This window comes from Dendrobates tinctorius, unplaced genomic scaffold (genome assembly GCF_039654945.1).
Source record: "Dendrobates tinctorius isolate UK_male_01 unplaced genomic scaffold, ASM3965494v1 ptg000070l, whole genome shotgun sequence".
NCBI classification, from domain to species: domain Eukaryota; kingdom Metazoa; phylum Chordata; class Amphibia; order Anura; family Dendrobatidae; genus Dendrobates; species Dendrobates tinctorius.
In genome coordinates, this window is record NW_027361738.1 from 74,710,762 (window position 1) to 74,738,669 (window position 27,908).

At 44.5% G+C, this 27,908-nt stretch overlaps 1 protein-coding gene across 1 annotated transcript in view; it reads right to left on the reverse strand.

Moving 5' to 3' along the window:
- Positions 1 to 3,869: 3,869 nt before the first annotated feature.
- Positions 3,870 to 27,908, reverse strand: part of FAM171A1 (family with sequence similarity 171 member A1) — a 120,917-nt gene continuing 96,878 nt past the window's right edge. Inside the window, exons 7-8 of the mRNA XM_073581927.1 lie at positions 20,167 to 20,281; positions 3,870 to 6,581 (exon numbers count right to left, since the gene is read on the reverse strand). Coding sequence (XP_073438028.1) covers positions 5,015 to 6,581; positions 20,167 to 20,281 — 1,682 coding nt within the window. The 3' untranslated portion in view covers positions 3,870 to 5,014. The remainder of the gene's footprint in view (positions 6,582 to 20,166; positions 20,282 to 27,908) is intronic.

Genomic DNA, 27,908 nt, shown 5'->3' on the forward strand with positions numbered 1-27,908 from the left:
TTCCATGGTCCTTTACATGTGAAAAAGGGCTACACATAATAAAAACGAGTACAGTAATCTTAAAACAAGTCACCGACTGGTCCAGGAGGAGAGGTCACTGCCCGCGAGGGATGTGACTTTAGTGCCTCTCAGGTCTATTTCTTTAGGGTTGATCACTAACAACGTATTAGATCTTATTGACGCTACAAGGATGACACAGATACAATGACTGGCAGCAGGGTGGCTCAGTGGTTAGCACTGCAGACTTGCAATGCAATGGGTTCAAATCCCAAGGACAACATGTACAAGGAATTTGAATGTTCTCATAGTATTTGCGTGGGTTTCATCCCACACTCCAAAAAGATACTCAGAGTACTCAGAGAATCTAGATTGTGAGCACCAATGGGGACAGTGATAATGTCTGTAAAGCGCTGTGGAATTATTGGCGTTATATGAATAAAACAAACTAGAAGCAGACAGGCACGTGTTCTAGATCGATGGAGGCTGGACCTCTGAATAATTTCACCGATAGCCCAATAAAATGCCATGACTAATTTTGGCTGAAATGGCCAATCATTTTATTGAAGTTGTGCTTACACATTTGGTAGCTTTAGGTTCAGTTGTAGTGATGAACGAACGTACTCGGATAAGATGTTCTCCGAGCATGCTCTCGTGCACTATCAGAGTGTCTTCTGTGTGCTTGAAAAGTACGTTCTAGTCCCCACGGCTGTTTGCAGGGATTTCCTGTTAGGCAATCCCTGCATGTGTTGTGGCTGTCGAACAGCCGCGAGACATGCAGCAGCGGGGACTAGACCATATTATTCGAGCACACCGAAGTCACTCGGTTAGCACCCGCGCATGTTCCTTAGCCGAGCACGTTCGCTCATCACTTTTGAGAATCATTGGTTTAACACTAGTTCTTTGCCCTTTCCTCTTCATGCTCACTTCACTCTAAGCTTTTCAAGTAGAAGGACTATTTATGTTCAAACGACAACCAATCTTAGCTTATCACGTCTTCGACAGCGAGAAAATGTGCTGGTGAAGTTTAGCCCCTTGGTGACTGCAGCTGTACATCCTTCCACGACGAGAGCTCAAAAGCTCCAAACAGTGCGTGTTGCGGATGTGCTACATAGCCAGCACCCAAGAGTAATTGTGATGGGCGCTAGGTCTGATCCCAACAGTTTAAAGCCCATTGATCCCCCCCTCCCCCCGAATGCAACACGATCGCAGGGGGCCTACTGAAGATCCCGTTTCAGCCATGGTATTACTCCCATGAAGTCTTTCATGTGGCTAGGCGTCATCGGAAACAAGTAATTTGCATCGCTGATCAAGATATCGCAGGTTCAAGTTCTGTAAGAGGACGAACTAAAAATACATGTATATAAAATTATTTAAAAAAATGAGATTTAAAATTGGCCCCAAAACAAATTTAAAAATATATTTTTTTTTAATTATTTAAAATTAAAATTTAATTGTTCAAACTAATAATTTTTTTTTTTTTTTTTTTTTTTAATTTTAGGCTAAGTGCACACGTAGATTTTCCTCCTGCGGATTTTTCCACGCAGATTTTAAGAAATCCGCAGGTCAACTGACCTGCATTTTTCCTGCGGATTTATTCCTGTTTTTGTGCGGTTTTTCCCTGCGGATTTGGAGAATGGAGCAGGTGGAAAACCGCACAAAAGTAGTAACATGCTGCATTTTTTGTACCGCACAAAAACCGCATGGAAAAAAACGCAGCGCCTGCACAGTTTTTTTTTTTAATTGACTTACATTGTACTGTAAATCACTTTGCGGATCCGCAGCGTTTCTGCGCTGTAAAATCCGCTGCGGATCCGCAGGAAAAATGCATCGTGTGCACATGGCCTTAAACGTTGGACGTGGAAACAAATATTGGAAAGAGTTTTCTCACTTTGCATCTCAAAAGGTAGATTTAAAAAAAAAAATAAAAAAAATATATATATATATATATATATATATATATATATATATATATATATATATATATATATATATATATATATAAAATCAGAAAGCAGTATAAACACCAAAATGGAAGGAAAATAAAAAGTTGTTTTCCAATTCCAAAAAATACAAACAATTTATCCTCTATAGAAAACAACACTCCTCAACATTGAAATTGCAACACTATGAAGGAAAAGTTGTGAAATTATAGAAATCACAGGATGCAAAATGATGAGAAATTGCAAAAAAAAATTGCAAAAAACTTCAGTTTATTCAGCATCTAGTATGAGTTCCACATGCAAAAATCTCCACACTTCCAGCCTCGGCTACTATCAGTGAGGTTATTATTGGTCGTCTTAGGAAGGTTCTGCCACTGAATGCACTTAGGCAAATCATCAAGATCCACTGCTGGCAGCTCTTGTGCAGTTACCGACCAATGACTTTCCAGATGTCCGAAAATGCTGCAGGCCCAGGTAGCAAGTTTAGGCAATGCAGTACCATAAACATGTGGGCTGGCATTATCGTGTTGAATACGGCTCCTGGAACACTTTTGAAGAAATCATCGCACCACTGGTTCCATCACCAAATCCATGCAACGCAGAGTTGTTAAGGTATGTGTCTACAGGCAGAAACCGGCAGCGCTTTGGAAGCAGCACATGTCCACTCCGTCCAAAGCGCTGCCGGCTTTTGAATGCCTGTGATTCCGCATGTGTTCATTGAACCATGTGGATGCACCGCATCCTATACATTGGACGGTGATATTTATCTTGCGGAGACAGTGTCTCCGCAAGATAAATAGACATGCTGCGGTCTAGAAAGACGCGCCACATGTGCGTCTCCGCAGGGAAGACGGAGGCGTCCCTGCACGCATAGTGGAGATGGGATTTCATGAAATCTCCACTATGCTGTAACATCTGGCCGCTGCGGGTTGGACGCTGCGGTTGTATGCAGCGTCCAACCCGCAGCGTTTACTGACCGTAAACATACCCTTAGTGACCTGTAATCAAGACTAAAGGGGTCTGGGAAACAACTGAGCGACACTCACAAAAATGTATATGACGATCACTTACTATAAACAAACTATCCTCATCTCTAAAACTAAGCCACAAAATGACTGATTCAAAAAGGAAATGTCTAGGGATGGGTGGACCGGTGGAAGTTCGGGTTCTGGTACCTGACCCGAATGGTTTAGAAAGTTTGGTTCAGGTACCAGAACAGTACCCGAACGCTACAAAAAGTAATTGCTTGGCATTCAGGCCCAAACACTGTCCGGTATGAACGCTGAACATTTCTGTTCGAGTTCGCCCATCTCTACGTAGAAATGTGTCCTGAGAAAATTACAACATTGTTTAAAGGCAGGTTTTTGTGCTATATCCATTATGGGGAAACCTTTCATCATATTCTGGTCTTTTAAAAAAAAAAAAAAAGCCCCAGTGGGAAAATTGCAATTTTTTTCATTTATTTATTTTTTTAAAGAGACTCCTACCTCCTGTCCTTTCATGAAGATTTGTCAGTAGTCTCCAAATTGTCAAAAGCAGGATCACAATGACAGGTAACACCTCTATACACAGTTGATCCTATAGGTTCCAGGAATCACAATAGGCGATATCACAGCTCACCTCCTCCCCTTCACAACGCCCTTTCCACATGTGCATAACTTGTTTCAATACAAACGTTTAAAGTCTGTTCATTGTGGCTAATTTTAAAGTGTTTCCTGAAACTACAGGAAGTCAGCCTAAAAATGCTTTAATGGCCAGTGTGAAAATTGGAAGTTTTTTTTTTTTTTTTTTTTTTTTAATACTGCTTGTGATAGGAGAAAAAAAATTACAAAATTACAAAACAAAAAAACACAAAAAAAACCCACATTAGGACATTTTTCAAAGATCGCTTCACTTTAAGATATAGCCTAAAATGAGTCACCGTCAAAGCATTTTTCAAAGGTTTTATTTTAATAATTCTTGTATAACCAAGCAGTTCATTTAAGAGAATGCACAGAAAAGTCATTCCAGCAATGTTAGAGTAAGTCATACATTCTCTGCCCACCAAGTCAACATGGAGCAGTCGAATCAATTCTCGAAATTAACAAAAACCATATTTACATAAATATGCATGTGACGCTAAGTGGAGTCTAGATGTCTTCTACTTCTCAGCTATGTCGATCTCTACAGTCCACAACGGTATTCAGAGCATACATCATACTGATATGGAAGAGGGTGAGCAGAAGTGAAATCTGATGCATGCAAAAAAAATAAAAATAAATAAAATGAAATAAAAATTAACCAAAAACCTGAAAAGATGAATTAAACATTTGGGAAGTATCTTAAAAAAGGCACTTGGAGAATAGGGATCGAATTCTATGGCCACAAAGCGTACAATGCACTTTTTGTTTTAGGAAAAAAAAAAAAAACCTTCAAAAATTTTTAATACCAAAAAAGATCAAGCTCACAGCTTTTGTGTACAAATATATTACAAAAGAAGGTAAAAGCAGGTTAAAATGAAAAACAAAAGGTGTGTAATATATATATATATATATATATATATATATATATATATATATATATATATTTTACAGCCTTTTATAAAAAAAAAAAAGGGAGAGTAAAAGAGAGGAAAATAAAAATATAAAGCGGCAGCTAGGCAAAAATGTCAATTGGTGTAGAAGCAGCAATGCATAGCCTTTTCCGATAATGTCTACATTGCTTCTGTAAAATGCAGATGTACAGTAAACATTGTGATACTATTGGTTTCAAAACTACAACTTGTCGTCACGCGTTCCCGTCACGGAGAGATTAGTGGTCAGAACCTAGGAAGAAACGGTTAAGTTCCTAAAGTTCGGTACAAAAAAAAAAAAATGTCTGGGGTACTGCTACACTTAATATTCAATTCTTAACTAAGTGTAAAAGATTCCATAAAAGCCATCCTGTGTCTCTTCCAAGCATAGTCTTCATCACAGAACATCAGGTCCAATTTTGCAGAGACCCTACCCACCCATTCCCATACAAAGTAAGCATTCCCGAAAGAAAGAAAAAAAAATATTTGGCAATTATCTACTCCATTTTTGTAACCCAGCAACTTATTTCATATTGAAGGCCAGAAGAGGACGCTCTTCTCGTTTCTGCCACGGGCTTTTTTTATTCTCTCCTTGGTCGTCAGATCCATCGTCGTGAAGGGAGTACTCGTGTTCAGGGCTGCTTAATGGCACTGGTGAGGAGTCTGCAGTTCGTTTTAGAGTTTCTTCCTGAAGGCTGGGTAGTTGGCCACAGCTCTTTTTTGCTGGTGCCTCAATGAAAGGTCTATTATCCTCAGGGCTACACACAGCTGTTCCACATTCGCTACCACTTTGGTCCATATCATCTAGATAAACAAGCTGCGTGTAAGCCATGCTGTCAGACATCTTCTGCTCATGTTGCTGGTGCTCCTGTAATGTTGGGTGTTGCGAAGAAAGATGATGTTGCAGCAATGAAAATTTTTCACCTCTTCCTTTTCGACCAGATTTTGGTTCGTTCATGTCAACGCCAGAATCTAAACTTGCATCATTGCTCCCGTTCTTCCCTGCTCTTTGGAGATCAACGTATGAATGTCTAACATGTGCGTTCGACCGGCCATCTAAAGAAACAAACCAGGCACGGGGATGGGGCATGGGTCTTCCTCCACCCAGCTCCATCAACGCTTTCTCGGTTAGCAGCTGCACTTCGCCGTTAATCTGAGCAATTGTTGCATCGTTCAACGAAGCCGGAATCGACACAGATTCAGACATCACAGTGTTTTGCCCGCTCCATTCCATGCTTTCTCCATCTTGTAGATGTTGCTGCGACATCGCTTGAGAATTTAATTGGGAGGCTTGTACCTGCTGCGGATGTTGAGCGTGAGATTTGGAAAGCTCGGCTTGAAGACGCTCGAGTTCATACGGTTGTTCGGCAGACACGATGAGATGTTCTCCTGGTAGCTTCATGTAGTGTGCAGGAATAACCAGGGTGGGCAAAACATTTCTATAAACGCCATCATTTACCTGATCGACAGAATTGTAACATATAAGTTGACCTGGACGTGGGAAAGAGGTTGGTCTTTCAAGGTGGTCCACAGACCTTGACATCATACATTCACTCGGCCGTCGGTCTACGGCCTGCTCTTGTTCAGGAGCAGAAGGCACGGGGTGACTTTGTTCCTGAAGGTTTGGTTTACTTCCTGCCATAACAAGGTTTACAGATTGATCTTTGTTTTCGAATAAAGGCTGACAGATCACAGAGCTGTAACTCCGACGATACTCATCTTTCATGGGAGACACAAAACCATCTGAGATGTCCGCTGACTTTCTTGATTTCAATATGAACTGATCCAATGACTTATTGTATACCTGTCTCAACGTCCCGCTTGGAGTCAAGTTATCCAACGACAGTCGGCTCTTCTCGTCTTGATGAGAAAGCAGCTCTTCTCTTGAGCTGAAGTCCCGTGAGGTATTATACGAAGGCTTTAACATCGGAGTGTGCATATCGACCTCTCCGCTGGAGGACATCATCTCCATGTGGACGGGGCTGATTAAGTTGATGTGAGACATTGATGTGGCTTGATCTTTCTTGGAAGAATCCAAAGCAGATGTGAGCGGCAACTTCCGGTGATGACGCGGCTTCAAACATTTCCTCCTAAGTACATAAAGAGATATTATGTAAAGGCCATGAAATGATGAAAGCAACATGCATGTAAAGAAAATATACAGGTGTGTAAACCGTGCCACATCTGAGACTTCAAACATAAAAAAAAGCCACAGGTTATGGTAAGGAGTGGGAACTATGCTAGGCACATTCTACTTGTTGTCTGGCTTGAACCCGTCTCCTACATAGTATGTCCTTTGTTGGCTTCTAAGGTATGGAAGTGAGCTCAGGAGATGAGCCTGCTCCACACCAGGCAGGTGCCAATGTGCCATACAGCCAGCACCTGCCAAAAGCAGCACCGACTGGAACGAGTACCAATCACTGCTGTTTAAGCATTTGAATTGAACGATTGTGTGGTGCAATCATTTTGTCACAGGGGTTAACGGGGGGACTATGAGGGGCCGACGGCATTGTCATGGCAGCTATATTGAAGGCCGCTGCTGGGCTTCTTGGGAGACGTGAAAAACAGCAAAAATACTAAGGTATAAAATGTAACTTATTTAGCAGGGCAAGATGTGGACCTCCCTCGTCAGGGCTGGAGTTGGGGGTCATAGTTGATGTTAACCTATAAAACCCTAAACAGGGCTAAGATTTATAAAAGTGTTTCAGACGACTGTCTTCATCTCTTTGAAAATGCCTCTATATAGCGCTGTCTGTACCCATCAGCTGTCCAATACACTATAGCCTTGGCCTTTAGGTACCTGGGAGTTTTTCTTGGACTGCTGCCATTTTATCTCCTTATATGCTTATGTCTGTTTTTCTTGGTAAGTTTTTTTGGCTTTAGTGGATTATTGATTTATCAAGTCTTTGTCATCACGGAATTGGATTTTCCATACACTATGTCTTGTTGACACTGTGATAAGAATTATATGTCACTCTAGTGTCCGATAGACGCAGTATGTATATAGTTAACCCTATAATATGAACGCTCATTTTGATTTTCTGATTTTTTTTTTTTTTTAATTGGCTTTGTGCTTAATCTTTAATAAGGCAGCAATATTTTTATCTTTAAAAACATTAAAAGTTAAAGCCCCGTCACACACAGCGAGATCGCCGATTTTGTGACGCCACAGCGATATCGCTGTGTGTGACACGCATCAGCCACCGCCCCCTGCTGGGTATTGCTGATCGTGCAGGAATGTTCTGGGCCATTTTTGATCGTTGCTCTCCCGCTGGCCAGCGCGCATCACTGCGTGTGACAGCGAGAGACCAACGATCAGCGACGCTGGGAGCTGGTATCCAAGGTAAAAAGCGGGTATCTAAGAGCCGCGCGGCTTAGATACCTGCTGTTTACCTTGGATACCAGCTTGCTCGCTGGTCCTGATCGCTGGTGAGTCTATGTGACAGCTCACCAGCGATCAGCTAACTATGTCCCAACGATCCCATTCACGTCGGATCGTGGGTGGGATCACTGGGACATTGAAGCGTGTAACGGGGCCCTTACATATCATACCGCACTAATTTTGCTGTTTTATCTGATTATCTGCTGCTCTATATGCTTCTTGGGAGACCAGTCATTTTATTGTTTTCTGCAATTGCTGTAGCATTGCAGTACATGGTACAAGCAGACAAAGAGAATATAAAAGTAAAAAAAAGTAATAAAAACAAATTCTAAAAAACTAATTTAGTTACATCTCCTTGGGCGTACCTCGCTAGAATATCAAGAATAAAGAAGTCTGAGCACAAAAAAAAAAAAACCACAAAAGTGAACAGTCACAAAGCTCAAGTGACGGAAAAACAAATCAGATTTTTTTTCTGTCTGAATAAGAATTCAGAAGTGTGTGTGTGTGTGTGTGTGTGTGTGTGTGTGTGTATGTGTGTGTATATATATACACACACACACACACACACACACACACTTTCGTTAGGCAAGAAAATACAAACCACCATATATGTTTGGGATTGCTATAATAGTATTCATTTTTTGCAGAACAAACTGTAAAAACAATGGCGGAATTTATTTTTCCCTGTTTCCGGTACATTATATGCTAAAATGATTGGTGTCAAAAATCCACAAAAAACAAGCCCTTGACAGAAAAATATAAGGGAGTTAAAAATGTATATATGTGCCAAAATGAAAAATTACCTGTGGTGAGACATTGTTAAAAATGTTGAAGAAGGTACAAGAAGTGTCTAGAATACATCATAAATGTACACTACTCAAAAAAATAAAAGGGAACACATTCTGTTTAACGCCAAGTAAACCAAACTTCTGTGAAATCAAACTGTCCACTTAGGAAGCAACACTGATTGATAATCAATTTCACATGCTGCTGTGCAAATGGAATAGACAACAGATGGAAACTAGATGGGCATTTCCTGAAGGAAATGCATGGTGCTTGAATAGCCACTTTGGCACATTTGGCACCTCGGTAGCCACTTTGGCACCTCGGTAGCCACTTTGGCACATTTGGCACCTCGGTAGCCACTTTGGCACATTTGGCACCTCGGTAGCCACTTTGGCACATTTGGCACCTCGGTAGCCACTTTGGCACATTTGGCACCTCGGTAGCCACTTTGGCACATTTGGCACCTCGGTAGCCACTTTGGCACCTCGGTAGCCACTTTGGCACATTTGGCACCTCGGTAGCCACTTTGGCACATTTGGCACCTCGGTAGCCACTTTGGCACATTTGGCACCTCGGTAGCCACTTTGGCACATTTGGCACCTCGGTAGCCACTTTGGCACATTTGGCACCTCGGTAGCCACTTTGGCACATTTGGCACCTCGGTAGCCACTTTGGCACATTTGGTAGCTACTTTAGCCATGTAAACACATGCTGCCACTTTGCCTCAGGGGCCACTTTGGCGCTCCGGGCCCTTCAGGGGCCACTTTGGCGTCCGACTGCAGTGATGGCGAACCTTGGCACTCCAGCTGTTGGAGAACTACAACTTCCAGCATGCCTCAACTGCTGTAGGTTGCAAGGGCATGCTGGGAGTTGTAGTTTTACAGCAGCTGGAGTGCCAAGGTTAGCCATCACTGGGTGGGGCTTTTCAGAAGCCATTGGCGCGCTGCACCTTTAAGACCTTGAATCAGCGATCTATCAGCTTCTATTAGCTAATACGGGTCATGTGTGGAAGCTTTATTTGAAATCTGGACAATCCCAGTTCATAGGGACTAGGGTAATATTTAAACAGACACCAGACAAAGAATAATAGATACTCCAGGCCACTATACTCGCCCTGATAGGCCCTAGCAAGTCCCTTCCTAACCGCGGAGGTTGGCACCCTAATTGTAGACGATAGTGGCGCCCCCGCTCAACGTCGGTGACCCTAATACACCCTAAGAGACCCTAGTCCACGGCGATGATACACAGAAAAACACAAACACACAATAAACACCCGAAAACCCCTGGTGGAGAGACTGTATAACGTCTCTAAGATATTTGACTTATCTCGTACTGGAATCATGGGCATATAAGCCCACCCTGAATAATATCTCGTAGTAAAAAATACTGATATATAGCAGCTTTTGATGACTTATCTCGTAATAAAAAAGGCTTATGCTGCAAAAAATGACAGACCAGATAAAGCCCCCCAAAATAAAAATAAAAACGTTTATACAGTAGACCATAAAAAGTGCAGCCACAATAATGCACAATCCAAGCACTTCAGGTTAAATAACCACAAAAAATATCCACCAGATGGAGATTAATGGCATGAAAATAATGTACAAAACGCTTATTAAATCATAAATAGTGGACATAGTAGTCCTACATGTAAACAATGACAGAAGGAAAAAAAAAAAAAAAAAAAAAACATTCCCTGATTAACAGGTTGCCCTAATAGACAGAAAAACACTTTGCCATCCATCAATCAATAAGTCTGTCAGCGTTATGAAATTGTTAATACTTATCAGCCATCAGAAGATATGAGGCCCACCCCGACGCGTTTCCCCCTCCTAAATGCTGAGGGTTCATCAGGGGCAAAGAAGAAAAGGGGGTTCCATCACCCCGGCCGAAAGATCAGTGCAATGTGGATATTTCTCGTTCGCCTTATTGGGGGACACAGAGACCATGGGTGTATGCTGCTGCCACTAGGAGGCTGACACTATGCACAAAAAAGGTTAGCTCCTCCTCCGCAGTGTACACCCCACCGACCGGCAGGGAATTCCTCAGTTTAGCTTAGTGTCAGTAGGAGGTGGACACGGGTCTTTCATTAGACCCATATCTACCTCGTCGTGCGTCGTTCCTTTACAGGTTCTACGGAGGGATACAGAGTGAAAAGTCACATCTGTACTCCCACATGGAGTCTGCGAGTACGGCGTGTACTGCCACCCCGTATCCTTGCAGTTCTCCGCGGCAGGACCAGCCAGACGGACGCCGACACCAAGACGTGCCAGCGACTCCAGGGGTCCTTGTCGCCAGTCTCCCTCCCACTCGCCTACCAGAGCCTGTCGGTTGGATGAGACGCAGGAGTTCTTCAGTCCCAGGTAACGGATCGGGGATGGGTGAGTATGGATTTTTTATTTTTATTTACCTGGCTGCCCATTCCCGATGGACAGGGGGTGCGCCTCTTCAATGGCACAGGGAGCGGGCGCTGCAGTCGCTCGCAGTCGCCCTACGCCCATAGGCACACCATGCTCCATATTGCTGGCCCCCGCGTTCCCCCCTTCCCTCCCCCCTTTCTGGGGACAGGGAGTACAGGGCCTCTTCCTCTCCTTCTTCCCTTGGACGCGGCTTCCGGCGGCGTCCTTTTTCCGACCTCCGCGCCGACCCCTTGCTGACAGGCGGCCGCCGCAACTAATTTAGGCCCCGGCTTTAGTTCGGGCCTACTGCAGCGTCGCGGCCACGCCCCCCGCCCCTTTCGTCTAAGCGGGCTTCTCTCCCGCTCTTCCCAGGCCCTCCTACCGCCTGTCCTTCACCTGCCCAGCCTGCTATTGGCCAGAGGGCAGAGAGTTTTAACCCTGTGGTGTGCTCCGCCCTCCCTCCTCTCCTGGACGCGCGCTCTTTCTCAGGCAGGCGCCATTTTCCCAGCCTGTCAGCCGGACACCAGCTCGTCACCGGATATCACCATCTGCCAGCTGGTTTTTCGCTCAGGTGGTCTGTTGGCCGGATTTCGCTCTGACCCGCATCCACTGACAGGTCGCAGAGCATCGCTTCTGGGGACACCGGACCGTGAGTAGCTCTGCACTGCAGACTGACCCTTCTCCGCCCTCTGTCCCCCAACCTTCCGGCACTACCTCAGCTTTTCCCTATGTCTAACTTCAGCCTGACGCCGTCCAGGGGCCATCTACTGCCCCAGGTGAGGGTGAACCCCCCCCACGCCTGGCTGGGCCTCCTCTCTATCTCAATCAGTGGCAGATCTCACCAAGGTGTCTCAGTCCCTGGTGACCGTTCTGGATACGTTGCCCCTGGACTCTTCGGCAGGGCCAAGCAGGTCCCAAGTTATTCCATCTGAGTCAGCCAGCGTTAGTCGCAAAAGACCCAGCCGGAATCCTCTCCTCGCCCCATCTCACCGCATAGCCCTTCTCAGCAGCCTCCCACTCGGGCCTCCTCTCCCGAGTCAGGTGAAGCGCTTTCGGACAGGTCATCTGAGGGAATTTTAGAGCTGGATTCAGACCAGGATGCAAACATGAAGTTCACAGTGCAGAACCTCATTGCAGCGATCCATCATACCTTCGATATTGCTGACTCCCCTGCGAAATCCTCAGATCAGGAGGTTTCGTTCAGACGGGCAGAAACTCCCTCCAGGGTATTTCCTTTCCATTCCGAGTTTGGAAAGATTTTTACCAGGGAAAGAGAGGATCCGACCAGACGCTTTCAAAGAGGAAAGCGTCTCGGCGTACTCTATCCATTCGCTAAGGAGCTCACGGACAACTGGTCTGCTTCTCCCTCGGTGGATCCGCCCGTGTCCAGGCTTTCCAATAATACGGTTCTCCCGCTTTCAGGTGTGGCGTCCCTAAAGGATTCTAATGACAGGATTATAGAATCCCTGGCAAAGTCTGCCTTCGAAGCGGCTTCAGTGGCGGTATGTCCAAGCTTGGCTTCTTCCTGGGCAGCAAAGGCCATAGCCACGTGGGCAGACTACCTTCGTCAGGGCATCTTGGATAAAGCGCAATCGGAGCGTTTGGCCGATCTCGCCAATCAGATCTTCCATGCGGGGGTCTATCTTCTTTCCACTTCCTTGGATGCCGCTTCCTTGGATGCCGCATCCTGCGCAGTTCAGGCGTCAAGCAATGTAGTTGCAATTCGACATACAATTTGGCTAAAGGCCTGGCAAGCGGACTTGTCTTCTAAAAAGTCCCTCACTAACCTGCCTTTTCAGGGGGTGCGCCTCTTTGGGTCCCAATCGGACCAGATTATTAAGGACGCCTCTGGAGGCACGAGTTCACTCCTCCCTCAGTCCAAGCCTCGCAGTCCTCCACTAAGGCGTCAGTTTCGACCCTTTCGGGCTTTCCGCCGTTTCAATACGGCAGACAACTCCAGCCAACAGAGACCGCAGGCTCGCCAGGATAGAAAGTTTCCTTCAGACCCACTCCTTCCTGGTGATCCCACTCTTCCCAGGGCAGACCGTCCAGATCTAGATCTGGACGGTCTACTTCAGCATGACTATCGTCGGGCACTCGAGGGGTCCTTCCAATTGGGAGATCGGCTTCCTTCAGGGACGTTTGGCTGGCCTCCGTAGAGGAAGCTTGGGTCAGGGAGGTCGTATCCTCAGGATACAAGATAGAGTTCGTCTCTCTTCCACGGGATCGTTTCTTCGAATCCCAGCCTCCAAAAGATCCAGCCTTGATCTCGGGGTTCTCTACGGCTATCGCCTCTCTCCTCAGTTCCGGGGTGATTGTGCCCTTTCCCGAATCGGAGCGCTTCACAAGGTTCTATTCGAACCTGTTTGTAGTGCCGAAAAAAAAAAAAAAAACGGCGCAGCTCGACCCATCTTGGTTCTCAAGCCGCTCAACAAGAGGGTCCGCCTTCGCCACTTCCGCATGGAGTCGCTTCGCTCGGTCATCGCTTCCATGAAGGAGCAGGAATTCATGTGCTCAATAGACATCCAAGATGCCTATTTACATGTTCCAATTTTCTCCGGACATCAGAAGTTACTGCGTCTCGCGATTCGGCAGCACCACTACCAGTTCGTCGCACTGCCCTTCGGTCTTGCCACCGCTCCCAGAGTCTTCACTAGGATCATGGCTGCGTTGTTGGCTTCATTGAAGGTCAGAGGTCTCGTTCTTTTCCCGTACCTCGACGATATTCTGATCAAAGCTCCCTCATTTCAACAGGCTCACCAAAGTTTGTCAATCGTCCTGGACACTCTTTCCAATTTCGGGTGGATCATCAACAGGAAAAAGTCCTCTCTGATTCCTACCCAACCTCTGGTCTTTCTAGGCGGCCTATGGTTCGACACTCGTCGGTCAAGGGTCTTTCTCCCACAAGAGAAGATTCTCTCCCTGCAGCAGGAAGTACGATCGCTGCAGATCACACGACTCCCGTCCCTCCGTAAAGCCATGAGGGTCCTAGGAAAGATGGTGGCGGCGATAGAGGCAGTTCCCTTTGTCCAATTTCACGCCAGACTTCTCCTGCAGGCCATTCTGTCGAGGTGGAACAGATCGCCTCTGTCCCTGGATTGCCCTGTTCATCTTTCATACCGGATCAAGCGGTCCCTCAACTGGTGGTTCCTTTCTTCCCATTCACTGGCAGATAGTAACAGCAGATGCCAGTCTCCTCGGCTGGGGGGCAGTGTTCTGCAACCACACGGTTCAGGGCCGATGGTCGGATCGGGATTCAGCTCTGCCGATCAACGTCCTAGAGATTCGAGCAATCCATCTGGCTCTCGTTCACTGGGAGAAACTCCTCAACGGACTGCCTGTCCGGATTCAGACAGACAATGCCACAGCGGTGGCGTATGTCAACCGCCAAGGGGGGACACAGTGTCTCAGCTCTGGCGGAGGTGTCCAAGATTCTTCTTTGGGCGGAGATCTCCGTTCCGACAATCTCCGCGGTACACATTCCCGGCGTAGACAACTGGGCCGCCGATTTTCTCAGCCGGGAGGGCCTCGCGGCGGGGGAGTGGTCCCTACATCCGGAGGCGTTTCTTCTGCTCTTCCGTCGGTGGGGCACCCCGGACGTAGACCTCCTGGTGTCTCGCCTCAACAGGAAAGTCCCACAGTTTGTTTCCAGGTCTCGAGACACTCTGGCAGTGGGCGCCGACACTCTGGCCGTTCCTTGGTCGCAGTTCGAACTCCCCTACCTGTTCCCTCCCCTGCCTCTTCTGCCCAAGCTGTTGAAGAAGATCAAGGCAGAAGGAATTCCAGTCATTCTCCTTGCCCCGAATTGGCCCAGAAGGTCTTGGTTCGCGGACATTGTCAACCTTCTCGCAGACGCCCCCTGGAAGCTTCCAGACAGAACAGATCTGCTGTCTCAAGGTCCGATTTGCCACCCCAATTCTCGGCCGCTCATTTTAACGGCGTTGCTGTTGAGACCGAGGTTTTGAAACAAGCAGGATTTTCCAACCAAGTAATTCAGGCCATGATCCGAGCCAGAAAGCCATCTTCTTCCAAGATCTACTACCGTACTTGGAAGGCCTATTTCACTTGGTGTGAGTCCTATGGCTTCGCGCCCATGTCTTTTTCGCTCCCTTCAATCCTAGCGTTTCTTCAGGCAGGACTGGATGCGGGGCTTGCCCTCAGTTCCTTGAAAGGTCAGGTTTTGGCACTGTCCATTTTGTTTCAAAAGACGTTGGCTTCCTGTCCTCAGGTAAAGACCTTTCTTCAGGGCGTGGCTCACACGGTTCCGCCGTACCGGGCGCCCGTGGATCCATGGGACCTTAATCTGGTTCTAGGGGTTCTGCAAGGTCCTCCCTTTGAACCTATCAGAGCTATTTCCCTTTCTCTCCTTTCTTGGAAGGTAGCCTTTCTGGTGGCCATCACTTCCGTCCGGCGCGTGTCGGAATTGGCAGCTCTTTCTTGCCAATCTCCCTTCCTGGTACTTCACCATGATAAGGTGGTTCTACAGCCTCCGCCCTCTTTCCATCCGAAGGTGGTGTCTTCGTTTCACCTCAAGGAGGAGATCGTTCTGCCGTCCTTCTGTCCGAGTCCCGCTCATTCCCGAGAGCGGTCCTTCAACAAGCTGGATCTGGTTAGGGCGATAAGGGTCTATCTGTCTAGGACGACTCCCTTCCGAAAGACAGTCGCTTTTCATTATTCCAGACGGGGCGCGGAAAGGTCTCCCGGCGTCAAAGGCCACTGTTGCTCGCTGGATAAAATCGGCAATTTTGGAAGCCTACCGAGTTAAGCGTCGCGGAGCCCCTCCGGGATCAGGGCCCACTCTACTCGGGCAGTGGGTGCCTCCTGGGCGGTACGCCACAGAGCTTCTGTGCTGCAGCTTTGCAAAGCTGCATCCTGCTCATCAGTTCACACGTTTGTGAAATGCTGCAGAGTCCACACCTACGCTTCGGCGGACGCCAGCCTAGGTAGAAGGATTCTGCAGGCGGCGGTGGTGAGTCCACTGGCCTGATGGAAGTTTGTTTCCCACCCCAGGGACTGCTTTGGGACGTCCCATGGTCTCTGTGTCCCCCAATAAGGCGAACGAGAAAACAGGATTTTTAAGTTGCTTACCGTAAAATCTGTTTCTCGGAGCCTTCATTGGGGGACACAGCACCCTCCCAAGTTCTACAACTCCTGTCCTTATGTTTGTTGGTTATTTACAGTTGAGTTGTCTGTTCTGTTTTTCAATCTATTCTGTTGCTTCTCCTACTGCTTTCTCACTAACTGAGGAATTCCCTGCCGGTCGGTGGGGCGTACACTGCGGAGGAGGAGCTAACCTTTTTTGTGCATAGTGTCAGCCTCCTAGTGGCAGCAGCATACACCCATGGTCTCTGTGTCCACCAATGAAGGCTCCGAGAAACAGATTTTACGGTAAGCAACTTAAAAATCCTGTTTTTTTTGTGGTTATTTAACCTGAAGTGCTTGGATTGTGCATTATTGTGGCTGCACTTTTTATGGTCTACTGTATAAACGTTTTTCTTTTTTTTTTAATTTTGGGGGGGGGGGGGGGGGGCTTTATCTGGTCTGTCATTTTTTTCAGCATAAGCCTTTTTTATTACGAGATAAGTCATCAAAAGCTGCTATATATCAGTATTTTTTACTATGAGATATTATTCAGGGTGGGCTTATATGCCCATGATTCCAGTATGAGATAAGTCAAATATCTTAGAGACGTTATACAGTCTCTCCACCAGGGGTTTTCGGGTGTTTATGTGTTTTTCTGTGTAACATCGCCGTGGACTAGGGTCTCTTAGGGTGTATAAGGGTCACCGACGTTGAGCGGGGGCGCCACCATCGTCTACAGTTAGGGTGCCAACCTCCGCGGTTAGGAAGGGACTTGCTAGGGCCTATCAGGGCGAGTATAGTGGCCTGGAGTATCTATTATTATTCTTTGTCTGGTGTCTGTTTAAATATTACCCTAGTCCCTATGAACTGGGATTGTCCAGATTTTAAATATTGATTAAAAGTGAAGTTTTAGGGGTCATTATTCTTGTTGCTACCTTGGTTTTCTTTTTGTCTTTGATCCTAAAAATATTTTTTGGAGGTTTTTTTTGCATGTGTGGAAGCTGCATTTGCATAGCTGCCATCTTTGTAAGGTCACTGCACCTGCGCTGTGGCTTCAATCCATGTCATGGAAAGGTCGCCATTAATTCCCATGGGAAAATTTTTGCTTAAAATCCGATTTGTAGTTTAAAAAAAAAAAAAAAAAAAAAAAAAAAAAATCGCATTGACTCCAAAAATACATAGCACACCTGTCCCCACTGAGGGCTTCGAAACGCCGCCTGAACAAGGTCTCTGCGCCGAGCGGTTCGGGCCGCATTAATTGCAGAAGACGCAGAGAAGTAGAATAACTAGATGTGTATTTCCTGAAGGAAGTACAGATAGTGCTTTGAAATGGTGCCTGGGCTGCCCCTTTAAGAGAGACTTGCCTGCTGCCCCTGCAAGAGTTTCAATTCAGGATCCATTTTAACTGTGGGTGCCTCTCAGGGGCCACTTTGGCCTCTGATTTGGAGGCCGGGGTGGCTCAGCCTCCGATTTGGCGCGCCAGCCCTTTAAGAATCACATTGGCACATCGGCCCTTTAAGAGCCAGTTTGGTGCCCTGGGCTTCTAAATCCACTTTGGCGCACTCTCTCTCTCTCAGGGGCATGCGTCAAGTGATGAAGCTAGATTTGCATTTGTGCATTGGGTTTCACTTTAAGAGCTGATATTATCTGGCAGAAACTGTGTCCTGGTGGGGTCATGTAAAGTTCGTAGGCGTTGGCATAGTAACTGGGTCTGCTTGCGCATATCAATGAGCTTAGGCCTGTTTCACACTTGACGTTTTTTGACCACCAGCCAAAATCCGCCGTTTTTGCAAAAAAACGGATCCGCCATTTTTTTTTGGCGGATCCGTTTTTTCCCCCATTGATTTGCATTACCGGCGGAGCTTGATGGATGGCCATCCGTTGGATCCGTTTTTTTGCGGATCCGTCATTTTTTTTGCGTCCGCCGAGATGCCTGGACGGACCTTGCAACTTTTTTTTGCTGCAGGATCCGCATTTTTATAGTGCACATGCCCGGAGGAATGAAGTCAGCCGGAAATTTAACCCTGAACTCATTTCTGGCGGACAGAAAAAAGTTCTCTCTCTCTCGGGCAGCGGTTCCTTTAAAATTCTTCATTCGTCGGATCCGTCAAAAAAACGGTCCGGTGGCATCCGTTCACTTCAGTTAGCAACGGATCCGCTTTCCGCCATTTTGGCGGATTTTAACTGACACAAAAAAACTGAAGTGTGAAACAGGCCTTAACTGCCGCAACTGGTCCTCAAATTTGAATCGCCTCACGACTGCCCCATGTATTCCTATGGCAAAATTTTCCCATTGAAATGCATTGAGACAATGCATTCCAATGACGGGAAAAATAATTTCAAACACAAATTGCGCAAAAACTACAAATCCTATCGACACGAAAAATACTTAGCACACCACTTCGAAACAACGCCGCAACAGAGTCTGTGCGTGTAGTGGTTCGGGCCGCATTAATTGCGGAAATCAACTGAATAATAATAAGAACTAGATGTGTATTTCCTGAAGGAAGTACAGATAGTGCTTTGAAATGGTGCCCGGGCTGCCTCTTTAGGAGAGACTTGCCTGCTACCCCTGCAAGACTTTCAACTCAGGATCCGTTTTAACTGTGGGTGCCTCTCAGGGACCACTTTGACCTCTGGGTCCAATTTGGTGGGCGGGGCCCCTCTGGGTCCAATTTGGTGGGCGGGGCCCCTCTGGGTCCAATTTGGTGGGCGGGGCCCCTCTGGGTCCAATTTAGAGGCCAGGGTGGCTCAGCCTTCGATTTGTAGGCCAGGGTCGATCAGCCTCCGATTTGGATCCTGGGGTCACTCAGCTTTCGATTTGGCGCGCCGGCCGTTTAAGAGCTAGTTTGGCGCACTGGGCTTCTAAATCCACTTTGGCACACATTCTCTCTCAGGGGCATGCGTCATGTGATGAAGCTAGATTTGCATTTGTGCTCTGGGTTTCGCTTTAAAAGTTTATACTATCTGCCAGAAACTGTGTCCTGGGGGGTTCATGTATAGTTCGTAGGTGTTGGCGTAGTAACTGGGTGTGCCTGCGCATATCAATGAGCTTAACTGCCATTTGAATCGCCTCAGGGCATGTTTTCGCTGTGGCAACATATTCCCATTGAAATGCATTGAGGAAAATGTTTTTTTCAGACGCAAATTGCGCAAAAACTATAAATCCGATTGACACGAAAAATACTTAGCACACCACTCATGGAAGCTGGCTTCGAAACGACACCTCAACGGAGTCTGTGCGTGTAGCGGTTTGGGCCGCATTAATTGCGGAAAATCAACTGAATAATAAAAATAAGAAGAAGCAGAAGAAGAATAAGTTAGCAGCGTTCGGATTACATGATAGTGCTTTCTTCAAAGCACTATAATAATAAAATATAAGAAATCAGATTACAATCTGTTGCTTGAACCTAGAGGTTCAAGCACCATAATTATCGTCAATTATCAAGACACCTTCAATAACGGAGTGGTTCTGCAGGTGTGGACCACAGACCACATCTCAGTACCAATGCTTTCTGGCTGATGTTTTGGTCACTTGAATGTTAGTTGTGCTTTCACACTCGTGGTAGCATGAGACGTACTCTACAACCCACACAAGTGGCTCAGGTAGTGCAGCTCATCCAGGATGGCACATCAATGCGAGCTGTGGCAAGAAAGTTTGCTGTGTGTTTGGGTGTCTTGATAATTGCCAATAATTTCCATCTGTTGTCTATTCCATTTGCACAACAGCATGTGAAATTGATTGTCAATCAGTGTTGCTTCCTAAGTGGACAGTTTGATTTCACAGAAGTTTGATTTACTTGGAGTTATATTCTGTTGTTTAAGTGTTCCCTTTATTTTTTTGAGCAGTGTATGTCGTGTAGAGGTAGTGTAAAACGCAGAGGATTTTCAGCAAGTCATTCCGCAGCGGAAAATACACTGCATGTAAACTACATGGCGGAGCTCAGTTTTTGAAATTTTACAGTTTCATATACAAGCGTATGAGCATATAGTAGCGGCACTTGTATCACAGCGCTGCTCACTTACCTACAATAGTATAGCAGGAGGCAGAAGAGAACCAGGAGAATGAACACAATCCCTCCTAATATTGCCAGAAGGAACCATGTGTGGTAGCTTGAGATATCTTGAGTAACCACCGGATCTGAAAACCAAAAGGGAAAACCGATGACATTTTTCAAAGGATTTTCCTACAAAACAGTCAGCATAATAAATGTGTTAAAGCTGGAGCCCCCCAATGACCAGAATGGAGGTCTCATAGTCCATTTTCCTGTTCACCAAGTGGCCACTATGAATTATATTAAGCTGTGGTCGAGTACGTGGACAGACGCTTACTTCAGAGTCTACTGGAGTGATGGGGCTAGGCTGTAATATCAGACATATCAGAAAGATCTTTGAACAAATTATTAAACATGTAAGTAAGTACCTGGACAAGAATGAAGTGATTAAACAGAGTCAGCATGGGTTTTTAACTAATAAGTCATGTCAGACTAACTTAATTTCCTTCTATGACAGAATCACTGATTGGGTGGATCAGGGAAATGCTGTAGATATAGTATATCTTGACTTCAGCAAAGCATTTGACAAAGTATCTCATACAATCCTTATTGAAAAAAATGGTTAAGTATGGAATGGACAAGGCAACTGTAAGGTGGATTCATAACTGGCTTAGTGATCGGACCCAAAGAGTGGTCGTAAATGGCTGCACACCCAGTAGGAAGAATGTCTCAAGTGGGGTACCACAGGGCTCTGTCCTGGGCCCTGTATTGTTCAACATCTTTACCAATGATTTAGATGAAGGAATTGAGGGTAAACTGATTAAATTTGCTGATGACACAAAGCTAGGAGGGATAGCTAATACTAGAGAAGAGAGAGAGAGGATTCAATAAGATATAAATAAACTGGAGAAGTGGGCAGCAACTAACAGAATGGTTTTTAACAGGGAAAAATGCAAAGTACTACATCTAGGCAATAAAAATGAAAAAAGCATATACAGAATGGAAGGAATAGGGCTAAGCAACAGCACATGTGAAAAAGACTTGGGTATACTAATAGATCACAGACTGAATATGAGTCAACAGTGTGATGCAGCAGCAAAAAAGGCAAATGCAATTCTAGGATGTATTAACAGAAGCATACAGTCTAGATCACGTGAAGTCATTATTGCCCTCTACTCTTCTTTGGTCGACCTCATCTGGAATATTGTGTCCAGTTTTGGGCTCCACATTTAAAAAAATAAAACACATCAACAAACTGGAGCAAGTTCAGAAAAGAGCTACCAGAATGGTGACCGGTCTGCAAACCCTGTCTTATGAGGAAAGGTTGCAGGATTTGGGAATGTTTAGCTTGCAGAAGAGAAGACTGAGAGGAGACTTAATAGATGTCTACAAATATCTCAAGGGCTGTCACATTGCAGAAAGATCATCTTTATTCTCATTTGCACAAGGAAAGACTAGAAGCAATGGGATGAAACTGAATGGGAGGAGACAGATTAGATATTAGAAAAAACTTTTTGACAGAGTGATCAATGAGTGGAACAGGCTGCCACGAGAGGTGGTGAGTTCTCCTTCAATAGAAGTCTTCAAACAGAGGCTAGACAGACATCTGTCTGGGATGATTTAGCGAATCCTACTTTGAGCAGGGGGTTGGGCCAGATGGCCCAGGAGGTCTCTTCCAACTCTACGATTCTATGATATCTGCTACTAAAAAGCTACAGACCTATGCCTGGTAAAGAAGGGGCACACAGCTTGTTTTATCCCCTTAAAAGGGGTTGGTTGTTCAGTGAGAACAAGTTATCACCTATCCACAAGAAAAGTGATAACTTATTGATCCGTGAGGATCTTGCACCGATTACCAGAACGAGGAAGTTTTATCCCAGTTACCACCAAATACTAAGCCTAAATAGATGGCACGTCCAATAATCAATACATCCCAAACAAAATGGAAGTAAAAAGCCAAAAAGTAGCAGTAAACCATACAACTTTTATTAAACATATTAAAATCACATCACATAAAAAATTAAAAAATGGGGATATAGACACAAAAACTGCAAACACAGGGGATCATAAATCTCCACAAAAATCTTTTTTCTATAAGGGTTATTGAATAAATAAACCACATGTGCAATAATGAATGATCAGAATTTTTTTTTTTTTTTTTTTTTAAAGGAAGGGAGTAATTTAAAAGGTTATTCCCAATATCACAAATTACTCTTAATAATGGACACATTTATTATTTTCTGCCAATAGAAGTCATTTTAATATTTGCCCTGTTTTGCACAGATCAGTCCCCAAAAGGATGCCTCCTTATAGGCTCTATTTTCCCCACAATTAGCATTGGAACCGTCCTATAGTAGTTCCAAGGTCCCCTGGTCAATCCTGCACAATGCATGCTCTCTCAGTTGGCAACCTAGCAGCATAGCTGGCTGCAAATGCTGCTCTGTTGATGCATATGGCAAAAGATAATCCTCTGTCATATGCATCAGCAGAGCAGCACTTGCCATTTCACTTCACCGATTTGTCAGCAGCAGGCAAGAAACAAAGCTCAGCTCTGCTTAGTATTTACAAGTTACATTTTGGAGGGTTGCAGAACAGTTGAGCTTTGCTAGAAACCAGATAATAATAATAATAATAATAATAATAATAATAATAATAATAATAATAATGTAAAACCACACTGCTGCTGTACTGATGTAGATGGTAAAAGATAACATTGACTAGGCCAGGCTGGCATGTGTACAGGAGCAGAAAGTGCACAGACTCAAAGTAAAATCTATGATAAGAAGAGGGGCTAGTCAGGATCTCACACATGAGGGAGAGTGTTCCGCAGCACTGAAGATAAGCAAGTGCTGCTTGGAAATGTAGTTTGAAGGTACAAGAAAAAAGTCTTTACAGTCATGGCCAAAAGTTTTGAGAATGACACAAATATTATATTTTCACATGATCTGCTGCCCTCTGGTTTTTATGTGTGTTTGTCAGATGTTTTTATCACATACAGAAATAAAATTGCAATCATATTATGAGTAACAAAAGGTTATATTGACAGTTAGAATGAGTTAATGCAGCAAGTCAATATTTGCAGTGTTGACCCTTCTTCTTCAGGACCTCAGCAATTCTCCCTGGCATGCTCTCAATCAACTTCTGGATGAAATCCTGACTGATAGCAGTTCATTCTTGCAAAATCAATGCTTTAATTTTGTCTGAATTTGAAGGTTTTTGTTTGTCCACCCGTCTCTTGATGATTGACCACAAGTTCTCAATGGGATTAAGATCTGGGGAGTTTCCAGGCCATGGTCCCAAAATCTCTCTGTTTTGTTCCGAGCCATTTAGTTATCACCTTTGCTTTATGGCAAGGTGCTCCATCATGTTGAAAAAGGCATTGTTGATCGCCAAACTGCTCTTGGACGGTTGGGAGAAGTTGCTCTTGGAGATCATTCTGGTACCATTCTTTATTCATGGCTGTGTTTTTAGGCAAGACTGAGAGAGAGCCCATTCCCTTGGCTGAGAAGCAACCCCACACATGAATGGTTTCAGGATGCTTGACAGTTGGCATGAGACAAGACTGGTGGTAGCGCTCACCTGGTCTTCTCCGAATAAGCCGTTTTCCAGATGTCCCAAACAATCGAAAAGAGGATTCATCAGAGAAAATGACTTTACCCCAGTCCTCAGCAGTCCACTCCCTGTACCTCTTGCAGAATATCAGTCTGTCCATGATGTTTTTTCTGGAGAGAAGTGGCTTCTTTGCTGCCCTCCTTGAGACCAGGCCTTGCTCCAAGAGTCTCCGCCTCACAGTGCATGCAGATGCACTCACACCTGCCTGCTGCCATTCCTGAGCAAGCTCTGCACTGCTGATAGCCCGATCCGCAGCTGAAACACTTTTAAGAGACGGTCCTGGCGCTTGCTGGTCTTTCTTGGGCACTCTGGAGCCTTTTTGGCAACAAGGGAACCTCTCTCCTTGAAGTTCTTGATGATGCGATAGATTGTTGACTGAGGTGCAATCTTTCTAGCTGTGATACTCTTCCCTGTTAGGCCATTTTTGTGCAGTGCAATGATGACTGCACGTGTTTCTTTAGAGATAACCATGGTTAACAGAAGAGAAACAATGATGCCAAGCACCAGCCTCCTTTTAAAGTGTCCATTGGTGTCATTCTTACTTAATCATGACACATTGATCTCCAGCCCTGTCCTCATCAACACCCACACCTGTGTTAATGGAGCAATCACTGAAACGATGTTAGCTGGTCCTTTTAAGGCAGGGCTGCAATGATGTTGAAATGTGTTTTGGGGGATAAAGTTCATTTTCTAGCCAAATATTGACTTTGCAAGTAATTGATGTTAAGCTGATCACTCTTTATAACATTCTGGAGTATATGCAAATTGCCATTAGAAAAAATGAAGCAGTAGACTTTGTAAAAATTAATATTTGTGTCATTCTCTAAACTTTTGGCCATGACTGTACATTAACAATAAGTATACAATTACTGTGCTTCGTGAAAAATAATGCAATTGTGGGAATAACCCTTTAAAAAAAAAAAAAAAACAACTTTACAGTTGCTAAATTTTTTAAAATGTAACTACTTTTTACATTCTTTTTGTCCCCCAAGGGGACTTGAACCTGCCATTGTTTGATGGCATATATTCTATACAGCAATGTTATAGTATTGCAGTATACAGTAAAAAAAAATTAAAAAGTCACTTGCATATGAAAGCCATAGCTGAACGGACTTCTCCGTCGGGATTGTACCAAACTCTCGGATAGCTGCATTTACAGGGTAAACAGCAGCAAAGGGAGCTCAACTCTGATTGTTGCTGGTAGAGGAAGGTGCTGGCTGTATAATACAGCCCCACTCCAAACAGACCAATGACAATCATAACTGATGAGAGATATGTCTCTCTATCAGCACATTAGAGGGTTTATTGGTTGAACAGGCGCCGAGAGCGAGACCCTCATTGGTCCAGTACGATTGTCTATTGTAAGGCTAGGCCATTCATTTTAACTCCTTCACCCCCAAGGGTGGTTTGCACGTTCATGACCGGGCCAATTTTTACAATTCTGACCACTGTCCCTTTATGAGTTAATAACTCTGAAGCGTTCCCATGGATCCTGGTGATTCTGACATTTTCTCGTGACATATTGTACTTCATGTTAGTGGTAAAATTTAATTCAAATAACTTGCGTTTATTTGTAAAAAAATAGAAAAAAAAAAAATTTGGCAAAAATTTTGAAAATTTCGCAATTATCCAACTTTTAATTTTTATGCTCTTAAATCACAGAGATATGGCACATAAAAAACTTAAGTAACATTTCCCACATGTTTACTTTACGTCAGTACAATTTTGGAACCAAAATTGTTTTTTGTTAGGAAGTTATAAGGTTAAAAGTTGACCAGCGATTTCTCATTTTTGCAACACCATTTTATTTTTATGGACCACATCACATTTGAAGCCACTTTGAGGGGTCTACAAGATAGAAAATAGCCAAAAGTGACACCATTCTAAAAACTGCACCCCTTAAGGTGCTCAAAACCACATTCAAGAAGTTTATTAACCCTTCAGGTGCTTCACAGGAATTTTTTGTTTAAAAAAAAAAAAAAATGAACATTTAACTTTTTTTCACAAAAAAAATACTTCAGGTTCAATTTTTTTTATTTTACCAAGGGTAACAGGAGAAGTTGGACTGCAAAAGTTATTGTACAATTTGTCCTGAGTACGTTGATACCCCATATGTGGGTGTAAACGACTATTTGGGCGCATGGCAGAGCTCGGAAGGGAAGCAGCGCCATTTGACTTTTTTGGCTGAAATTGAGATCGGACACCATGCCGCGATTGGAAAACCCCTGATGTACCAAAACAGTGGAAACCCCCCACAAATGACACCATTTTGTAAACTAGACCCCCCAAGGAACTTACCTAGATGTGTGGTGAGCACTTTGAACCCCCAAGGGCTTCACACAAGTTTATAACGCCCGGGCGTGAAAATAAAAAAATCGTATTTTTTCAACAAACATGATCTTTTAGTCACCAATTTTTTTATTTTCCCAAGGGTACCAGGAGAAATTGGACCCCAAAAGTTGTTGTCCAATTTGTCCTGAGTACGCTGATACCCCATATGTGGGAGAAAACTACTGTATGGGCACACGTCGGGGCTCGGAAGGGAAGTAGTGACGTTTTGGAATGCAGACTTTGATGGATTGGTCTGCGGGTGTCATGTGCGTTTGGAGAGCCCCTGATGTACCTAAACTATTGAAACTCCCCACAAGTGACCCCATTTTGGAAACTAGACCCCCCTACGGAACTTATCTAGATGTGTGGTGAGCACTTTGAACCCCCAAGTGCTTTACAGAAGTTTATAACGCCCAGCGTGAAAATAAAAAAATAATTTTTTTCCACAAAAATGATATTTTTGCCCCCAATTTTTTATTTTCCTAAGGGTAACAGGAGAAATTGGACCCCAAAAGTTGTTTTGCAATTTGTCCTGAGTAGGTTGATACCCCATATGTGGGGGTAAAACACTGTTTGGGTGCATGGCAGAGCTTCAAAGGGAAGGAGCACCATTTGACTTTTTCAACGCAGAATTGGCTGGAATTGAGATCAGACGCCATGTTGCATTTGGAGAGCCCCTGATGTGCCCAAACAGTGGAAACCCCGAATAACCCTAACCCCAACACACCCCTAACCCTAATCTCAGCCCTAACTCTAGCCCTAATGGGAAAATGGAAATAAATACATTTTAATTTTATTATTTTTCCCTAACTAAGGGGGTGATAACGGGGGGTTTGATTTACTATTTATGGCGGTTTTTATGTTTGGCGGCTGTCGCACGCCAAAAGACACTTTTTATTGTAAAAATATTTTTTGCATCACCACATATTGAGAGCTATAAGTTTTCCATATTTTGAGCCACAGAGTCATGTGAGGTCTTATTTTTTGCGGGACGAGTTGACGTTTTTATTGGTATCATTTTCGGGCATGTGACATCTTTTGATCGCTTTTTATTGCGATTTTTGGGACGCAGAAGGAACAAAAACCAGCGTTTCATGAATTTCTTTTGGGGGGGGTGCGTTTACACCGTTCCGCGTGCGGTAAAATTGATAAAGAGGTTTTATTCTTCGGGTCGGTACGGTTACAGCGATACTTCATTTAGGTCTTTTTTCCTGTTTTGGCGCTTTTATGCAATGAAAACAATTTTATAAAAAAAAATAATTATTTTTGCATCTCTTTATTCTGGGAGCTGTAACTATTTTTTGCTGACGATGCTGAAAGGCGGCTCGTTTTTTTGAGGGACAAGATTATGTTTTCAGCGGTACCATGGATATTTATATGCGTCTGTTTGATCGCGCGTTATTGCACTTTTTGTTCAGCAGTATGATAAACATTTTTTGCTTCTTTTTTATTTTTTAAGGGGTTCGCTAAAGGGGTTAACTAATGGGACAGTTTTATAGGGCGGGTCGTTACGGACGCGGCGATACCAAATGTGTGTACTATTGTTTTTTTTTTAATTTCCAAAAAATGAATTAGGGAATATTATTTTATTTTTATTTTTTTTTTTAATTTAGCGATTTTTAAAAAAATTATTTTTACACTTTTTTTTTTTAACTAACTTTATTACATTGTCCCAGGGGGGACATAACTGTCATGCGACAGATCACTGATCTGTCACAGGCACTGCACTTGGCTTCCTCGCGCCTGCGCTTTGCAGGCACTGAGGAAGCCAGCTCCCTGCAGGCCCCCAGAAGGTCCCCGTCGCCATCTTGGATTCGGGGACCTGAAGGG